Here is a 9,021-nt window from a genome sequence, read left to right on the forward strand (position 1 = left end):
TGAACTAAATTTATACAAAGTACAATACTACTGTATATCAGACAGGCTCGTACTTAAACCTCAGTGGACAGGCTGCCGAAAATAAACATTGTTATATGAAAACAGTGTAACCGCGATTGATGAAGAAACATTTTTACACAATTTACAGCAGCTACAGCTACCTATTTGTTTTATTAGTTACAAGCCAGCGTAGATCAATTCCACCTCAATTACGAAAATGATTTTCATACCTAAAAAAAATGTTTCAGCTTGGGCATTTTTGTAATTGATAAGAGAATTATGTTCTCCAGGTACATCACCCAATTTAATTATATTACTCTCAGTCTGCAAACCAGAATGTGTAAGATCCTGGTCGAATGAAACAGACGGAGGCCCAGCTAAATAGTCAAAAAAAAATATTCACGGCAACGTTCTAAAGTCAAGAATACAAAACAATTCATTTAATACTGACTTCTCAAGCCCACACATTCACACAGCCATACGCACACACATACACACAAAGACGCACACACTGTCTGTCTCACTACCCAGCCGACAGAGATAGTGACCTTGTCCTACCCGTTCTCTCCCAAATCTCTAGTCAGGTCGGCACCAAGCTCAGACAGTCTGTGTTTAAAATACCATAAAGACATATTGTTTTACCCTAATTCTGACCAGGACAACACATTTCTTGATTATGATTTTATACATGCTAATCAATTCCATACAATCATATGTTTCAGGGCAGAATATTCTAATCATTCAATTAACAGACAATTCTCACCTATCAGTAATCCTAATGTGTAAGTACCTGTAAGAATTCTCTTGAGGAATTGTTCATACTAAAATCAGAAGAGGCCATGCAAATGTAGAATAGCTTTATTATACAGATACCACACAAAATACTTGTATTTCAATCATCAGCTGTCAGAGGTTTCATAATTAACTGACCATATAGCCAAATGTGAATTGAATTTAGATTCCAGCAACTGCAAGGAGGACCTTTTTAATCATTACCACTTCCCCATTGTTCAGTGGCTGAAAAGGGGAAATGCTGGCTACTCTTTTGTTAGAGGCAACGTAATGTCTCTACTTCAATTCCAAGCTAAAACTTAAAAACAACTCCACATCTGGTTGAGGCATCTTCGGTTACTCATTTCAAGGTGTAACTTCACAGACAGTGGAGGTGATCCTGAGACGTTCTGCCTATACGCCTCTCAGAAGTCCACAGCCTTGAGTTTCCTGTGCCTGGGTCAGAGGCTGCTGTGAGAGGATCTTCCTGTGGAGGCGGTGGTGCTTGCCGATTCCTAGTCTAGGCAGGTCACGGTTCAGGCCCTCCAGCAGAACACAGGACTTACACAGCGCCTGGCTGTAGATGTAGCCACAGGACTGTTTAAGGACCGTTTAAACTAGGCTACACATCTGAAATAAGATAGATAAAATAAGCCTGCTCAATAACAAATACATTTGTCTTATATATTACCTGCACATATCTTATCAACCTTCAGCATCATGGCTCCCCTGTCCAGAGCCTGTCTTCGGGAACACTCCACAGAAAGAGCCATTGTTCTTCAGTCCGATCTGCTTCACTATGGCATCCATGGTCCAGCCATACAGCTCCTCATAGGACACAATCTTCAGAGGTAGTTCATACTACTGCTGGTTCTCTTCAGTCTCCAAGGAGTCATCACGGTTACCTGTCATGCCCTCGTCCACTGAGAGCAGCATTAGTTTCAGGCTATAGTTATAGCGCTCATTTAGGACCTTCATGAGGTGTGCCTCTTCCACCAATCCATTTGTTTTTTATGGACAGAAAAGAGCAGAAGCTCTGAGCTGTCCGATCAGGTGCATTGTTTACTGAGGTGGCCAGCACAGTGGAATCCTTCCCGCCAGAGGCAACAATGCCCACAGTCTCTCCATCTTTGAAGAGCTGCGCTGATATTATTGTCTGATGCACCTCCTCCTCAAAGGCCCAGAAGAGGGACTCTTTGCACAAGGAATGGGCCGGCTTTGGACGTTTCAGCACTGCACTCTTCTCAGCACAGCTGCTACAAATGACTGGCATCTTGACTGTGGAGGACAGGAGAGTTTGCTATATGAAGGCAATAGCATAAATGATTATCCTCTTACAGGGTTGAAATATTCACCTGGGTTAAAAGAGTTAAGTATAGGATGTCAAACAGACTACTACTAGCCAGCTAAGGGTTCTGCATATAGACTGAAGGTTCTGAAGAATACTGGACAACCTATGCAAATAACATCTAGCTAACAACAATGTCAGTTTAGGTTATCTAGCTAGCTAGAAAATATATACTTTGATGAGCGGCTTGACAGCTAGTTAGCTAAAGATGCTAGCTTGCACTTACTTAACCGCTGCTGAAAACTCAAATTGAAAGTCTCGCCTCTATCCCTGCTCGATCCTTGAGCTCGTGTTTTTATGCCATGTCTAAACTTGTTTTTTTAAATGCCGCGTTAAAAACTACTGGGAACTCGGAAATCTTCGACTTCTGACTTCTGTGGGTTCAAAACAACTGGGAACTGAAAAAACTATTTGAACGGTCACTTAAGTCATGAGTTGACCTCGTTCCCAGTTTTTTTTGAAAGCGACATAATATCTTACCAATGCAACGTGATCTTCGTAGTCTTCTTCTTCTTTTTCTTCTTCAGAGTTTAACGGCGGCTGGCATCCAATATGTTGCGTTACCGCCCCCAACTGGACTATAATATTTTTTTTAAATTCACCTTTATTTAACCAGGTAGGCAAGTTGAGAACAAGTTCTCATTTACAATTGCGACCTGGCCAAGATAAAGGAAAGCAGTTCGACACATACAACGACACAGAGTTACACATGGAGTAAAACAAACATACAGTCAATAATACAGTATAAACAAGTCTATATACGATGTGAGCAAATGAGGTGAGATAAGGGAGGTAAAGGCAACAACAACAAAAAAGCCACCATGGTGGCAAAGTAAATACAATATAGCAAGTAAAACACTGGAATGGTAGATTTGCAGTGGAAGAATGTGCAAAGTATAAATAAAAATAATGGGGTGCAAAGGAGCTAAATAAATACAGTAGGGAAAGAGGTAGTTGTTTGGGCTAAATTATAGGTGGAGTAATCTATATAGTCATATAATATAAATCCTGTATACTTTGTGATACAAAATGAAAACGAACCCTACACTTCTGGAGGCTGTTGAGGGGAGGACGGCTAATAATAATGGCTGTTTGATGTATTTGATACCATTCCACTGATTCCGCTCCAGCCATTACCACGAGCCCATCCTATCCTCAATTAAGGTGCCACCAACCTCCTGTGCACTACACCCAACACTCATTAAAAACCCACTATTCCTGCACCATGCCAACGGCCAGGGAGGATGGGACAACACCACTCAATACACTCTGTAACACTTCTGAAGTCAAATCTCGTATCCCCAAATACTTCTCTGAAGCTACCAACAGTCTTTTCTGGGATTTACGTTCCATTTCTGCTGTACTGTTGATAACCGTTGCTATGAACGCCAACAAGACAACCTTACTGGAGCATATATCACTTGTTGGCATATCCCTCCATGTTGACACAGATTTACTACTGGATCCCGCACCCTTAACCCATCCTCCTCTACTTTATTCACTGCCTCTGCACTACTCTGACTCTAACCACCTCAGCCTGCCTCTCTCGCACTGGACACTTCCGATCCCCAGCAACATGGGCACCCCTACAGTTGACACACAACTTTATCCACCGAATCTACACAATCTATCCCATGCCGCCCTGCAGACTTCCCACATCTTGAAATCTCCATTCTACAAACTGCTGCGACATGACCATGAACATTGCACCTGAAACAGCCCAGTGGATTCGGCACAAAAGCTCTAATAAGCTATATCGTAACATGACTTTGCCGGGTAAAAACTCTGACTCAAAACTCAAAAGAACTGACAGTGACTCCTCTGTTTCACCACACTCACCACCAGGATTGCGTCGCACCAAACGGTGGTCATCACAAACACCAGGAATTTTCAACTTCAATTGCTCCATCTCCATACTACCCCAGAAATCACTCCTTTCAATGATGCCCTTTTCCTAATAGCAAAGCAAGAAACAGTATGCAATGCTATCATCAAGGCAAAGGGTGGCTATTTAAAGAGTCTCAAAAATAAAATATATTTTGATTTATTTAACACTTTTTTGGTTACTACAGGATTCCATATATGTTATTTCATAGTTTATGTATTCACTATTATTCTACATTGTAGAAAATAGTAAAAATAAAGAAAAACCCTTGAATGAGTAGGTGTTCCAAAATGTTTGACCGGTAGTGTATTTAATACCATTAAAATTACTCTTCATCCAATCACGCTTCCATCTACATATTTAGGTCTGAAACATGTTCGATGCTGTTGTTGCTCAGTAATTGAAAGGGCAACTGTCTGTTCAGATAAACAATACAGGAGGAAATGTGTATTGGTGAAAACACAGTTGAGTCACATGACCACTTGAAAGATAAGCAACAAGGATTTATTATTTTACTTTAAAGGATTGTGCTACTGAAACAATGGCAATAGGCATCAAAATGCAATTTTGAGTAGGTGATGGAGAGAGGGGTATGGGAAGAAGCAGGATTGTAGGGGTCAGGGCTTGGTGCAGGAAAGAGTCATATAAACTTAGTTGGCGCCAGCGACAGGGTGAAAAGCTCCCCTCTGGTGCCACTGCATGTCTCGGATGCGCCTGACAGACTGGATCTGAGGGAACTGGGCACCAAACTCAGCACAGTCCTTGTATTCCCCCTTCTCAAACAGGTACTGATAGCCTCTGTAGCCAGGATACTGGTACCCCACCCAACTTGGTACACAACCAGTAAAGGTGTGAGAGTCAGGGAATGGGAGAGAAACAAATGAGAAAAGTATTTAGAGAAGAAAGCAATGGAGATAAGATCAACACGTGATTAGGAGAAAATGGCAATATGATATGGTAATGTTGGGGCAGATATTGCTGTAACAGAATTGATTCTGTTGGCGGACAGACTCACGTGCCACTCTGAACTCTGACAGAGGTGACCTTCTCTTGGTATCCATGTGAGTGGAAGCTGGGGACATCATCATCTATGATCTCGATCTTCTTCCCTGCGAAACTGGGGTTTTCATAAAGGACAATCTTGTGCTCCTGGCTGTCCTGTGAGGAGAATAGAAAACACACCATAAGAAACAGTCACAGAGAATCTTCAAAAAGGATGAACAAAATGGCTCATTTGTGTTGTAGTAGAGAAGGTGTGCTGCGTTACCACTTTAATGGGGCGGAATGCAAAGATGTTGTCGCTACGTCTGCTGTTGGTCCAGGAATCCCAGCGAGGATACTCCCCCTTCTCAAACACATACTGTTCCCCTTTACAGTTAGCCTGCTCGTAACCCACCCATCTGAGGAAGCACAGACGAATCAAGGTAAGGAGGGCACAAGGTGGTTGAGGGGGGAAGTGAAGGATGACAAAAAACAGATGGAAAGTGTATGAACATACTGTGCCTTGTGCACAATGCAGTGACTATATTTGTGTTACACACACCACTATCTAACTGCTATTGTTTTTGTCTCTATCTTTCTCTTTTGTTTAACTCTCACCCTCTGTCTCACGCGTACTCCCTCTCTTTCCCTCTCTCTATCCTACTATCTCTGAGCCACACTCACGGTCCACACAGCACCAGTATGGAGCCCACTTTCTCCACGCCTGCTTCCTGGAGGTCGTTACAGGGACCAGTCAGCTCATGGCAACGCCCCTGGAAGTTCTCCTGTTCATAGATGCTCAACTGTGGAAGACAAGGAGAGACAACATGGATGTTTAGGTCTCCTTGCTATGCTCGGCCTGATGGCATCTTAAGTTATACAGGGAAATTATGTAGAATACTGTGTAACTTTTGCCTCGAACAATCCCACAGTGTCTCATTGTCTTTGATCCGCCGTTCTCCACCATTATCTATTCCTCTTGCTTTCCCTCCTCTACCCTGCCCTGCCCTCCTCTGCCCTGCCCTTCCTCTGCTCTGCCCTGCCATTACTCTACCCTGCCCCTCCTCTGCCCTGCCCTCCTCTACCCTGCCCTTCCTCTGCCCTGCCCTTCCTCTGCCCTGCCATTCCTCTGCTCTGCCCTGCCATTCCTCTGCTCTGCCCTGCCATTCCTCTGCCCTGCCCTCATCTGCCCTGCCCTCCTCTACCCTGCCCTCATCTGCCCTGCCCTCATCTGCCCTGCCCTCCTCTGCCCTGCCCTCATCTGCCCTGCCCTCCTCTGCCCTGCCCTCATCTGCCCTGCCCTCCTCTACCCTGCCCTCCTCTGCCCTGCCCTCATCTGCCCTGCCCTCCTCTGCCCTGCCCTCCTCTACCCTGCCCTCCTCTGCCCTGCCCTTCCTCTGCCTGCCCTTCCTCTAGCCTGCCCTCCTCTACCCTGCCCTCCTCTACCCTGCCCTTCCTCTGCCCTGCCCTCCTCTGCCCTGCCCTGCCCTCCTCTACCCTGCCCTCCTCTACCCTGCCCTTCCTCTGCCCTGCCCTTCCTCTGCCCTGCCCTTCCTCTAGCCTGCCCTCCTCTACCCTGCCCTTCCTCTACCCTGCCCTTCCTCTGCCCTGCCCTTCCTCTACCCTGCCCTCATCTGCCCTGCCCTCCTCTGCCCTGCCCTCCTCTACCCTGCCCTTCCTCTACCCTGCCCTTCCTCTGCCCTGCCCTTCCTCTGCCCTGCCCGTCCTCTAGCCTGCCCTCCTCTACCCTGCCCTTCCTCTACCCTGCCCTCCTCTACCCTGCCCTTCCTCTACCCTGCCCTCATCTGCCCTGCCCTCCTCTGCCCTGCCCTCCTCTACCCTGCCCTTCCTCTACCCTGCCCTTCCTCTGCCCTGCCCTTCCTCTGCCCTGCCCGTCCTCTAGCCTGCCCTCCTCTACCCTGCCCTTCCTCTACCCTGCCCTCCTCTGCCCTGCCCTCCTCTGCCCTGCCCTTCCTCTGCCCTGCCCGTCCTCTAGCCTGCCCTCCTCTACCCTGCCCTTCCTCTACCCTGCCCTCCTCTGCCCTGCCCTCCTCTACCCTGCCCTTCCTCTACCCTGCCCTCCTCTACCCTGCCCTCCTCTACCCTGCCCTTCCTCTGCCCTGCCCTTCCTCTACCCTGCCCTCCTCTACCCTGCCCTTCCTCTACCCTGCCCTCCTCTGCCCTGCCCTCCTCTACCCTGCCCTTCCTCTACCCTGCCCTTCCTCTGCCCTGCCCTTCCTCTGCCCTGCCCGTCCTCTAGCCTGCCCTCCTCTACCCTGCCCTTCCTCTACCCTGCCCTTCCTCTGCCCTGCCCTTCCTCTGCCCTGCCCGTCCTCTAGCCTGCCCTCCTCTACCCTGCCCTTCCTCTGCCCTGCCCTTCCTCTGCCCTGCCCGTCCTCTGCCCTGCCCTTCCTCTAGCCTGCCCTCCTCTACCCTGCCCGTCCTCTAGCCTGCCCTTCCATCCTCTTGCCCCCTCGCCCTCTAACCCCCCCCCCCCCCACCCCTCTCCCCCTCACCTTGAAAGCACTGGTGCCTGGCTGCTGCTGCTTGGATGCAGGGTTCTGGTGGTCTGTGGCCATAGTGAACAGGATGATGAAGCTGTACAGGGATAAAGGAGAAATTATGGAGCACATAACATATATTTTTAGGGTCCAGTAGACTCATTGAACATTTTTATATTCCAATGGGTAGTTTACAGTTTGATAGGATATTGGAAAAAGTAATGAAACAATAGTGCCAGAAAATCTGCTGTTAAATTCTGCACAAAACTGGTTCTCTCATGTATGTAAACAAAAGTCCCCACCTCTTTCCCTCCTTAAAAAATATTTGAGCAAAATGTGAAATTGACAGCGGTCCTCATGTTAATCTATTTGTTGTAAGTTAAATAGTTTAATGTATGGTGAATGACAAAGAAGTATATTACCCCAACATGTTAAATAAATTAACTTCAAAGTGATGTTTGATTTTAAAGAAGTAGACAAAGTTGGATAAAAATAGTAATAAAATCAAATAATGTGGAGAGCGACGGTTGTGAATCTCTTACCAGTACCTGTCTGTGCCAGTGTGTTTGGGATGGCATGCTGGGCTCAATATATACGGCGCGCTCAGGGGTGGAAACTCTGCCAACACTCCTCTGTGTCCAAGCCACCATCCAGATCAGCATGCAATAGGCTGAGCAGACCGGACTGTGGGGTCACTGCTCTGCCTGGCCCCCCTTCTCACTCCCCCTCAAAGTTATTTCATTACTTGTCAATTTCATCCAGCCGGTCATTGTTCGATATCCACATGATTCAGCACAACCTGTGCCAAGAGTCCCACACTTACAATGAGAGCTGCCTGTATGCCTGGACCACCAGAGTGGGAGAGAGATAGGATGATAGAGAGGAGGGAGAGTGCCAAATTGATAGAAAGGGACTGATTTAACTCACAAAATCGAGTATATTTCTGTTTACTCTTACATAGGAATAATGGTAAACATACTATTCAATTGGGTCGTTATTGGCAATGCTTTCTATTGGAGAGCATTTATTGTAAGTGCATGCAAGGTATAATATAACAGTTTTCCTATCATTGCCACATATGGAAGCTTACACATCCAGAGGTCATCTCTACTAAGCTGACAAAGATGTTGACATGCCAAGCTAACTTCCTGCTGCTGGCAGAAGAAGAGCAGAGATGCACACCAATGTGAGCTGTCAACAAGAGAGCTTAGTGTTTCACTCATTGGATGCAGTAACTGGAGTACATTTCACTTGTTGAATGTAGATCATTCTGTAAATTGGTAGAAGTAAATATAGTTGGATGGAGTAATTATAGTTGGTTGGAGTTAGAGGTGATGAACGTGGCACAGTAGTTAGATGGAGCAGGGGTAGGCCCGTGGTTGGAGGAATTAGAGATAGGCCTAGTGCACAGATAGAAGAACATGTGCTGTGAATAGAATCAAATGCATTGCATTGCACTGGGTAAAGTTGGCTTAGGGTTAAGATTTTCGTGGTTGTATTGGAATGGGGAAATTAATAGAGCACAATGAGATATG

At 46.4% G+C, this 9,021-nt stretch overlaps 1 protein-coding gene and 1 long non-coding RNA gene across 2 annotated transcripts; both read right to left on the reverse strand.

Moving 5' to 3' along the window:
• Window positions 1–842: 842 nt before the first annotated feature.
• LOC109871744 (uncharacterized) lies at window positions 843–2,629 on the reverse strand. The gene is made up of 2 exons (XR_002252348.2): window positions 2,346–2,629; window positions 843–2,049 (listed from the first exon to the last, which is right to left on the reverse strand). It is a non-coding gene; the product is annotated as an uncharacterized LOC109871744 (long non-coding RNA).
• Window positions 2,630–4,486: 1,857 nt separating this feature from the next.
• Window positions 4,487–8,070, reverse strand: LOC109871750 (beta-crystallin B2-like). Its single transcript, XM_020462736.2, has 6 exons — window positions 8,029–8,070; window positions 7,502–7,583; window positions 5,670–5,788; window positions 5,272–5,404; window positions 5,020–5,162; window positions 4,487–4,832 (listed from the first exon to the last, which is right to left on the reverse strand). Exons 2-6 carry the CDS (start codon window positions 7,562–7,564, stop codon window positions 4,655–4,657), a joined length of 636 nt encoding a protein of 211 aa, XP_020318325.1. The 5' UTR covers window positions 7,565–7,583; window positions 8,029–8,070; the 3' UTR covers window positions 4,487–4,654.
• Between the last annotated feature and the right edge of the window lie 951 nt (window positions 8,071–9,021).

The sequence above is a fragment of the Oncorhynchus kisutch genome, linkage group LG3 (assembly GCF_002021735.2).
Source record: "Oncorhynchus kisutch isolate 150728-3 linkage group LG3, Okis_V2, whole genome shotgun sequence".
NCBI lineage: Eukaryota > Metazoa > Chordata > Actinopteri > Salmoniformes > Salmonidae > Oncorhynchus > Oncorhynchus kisutch.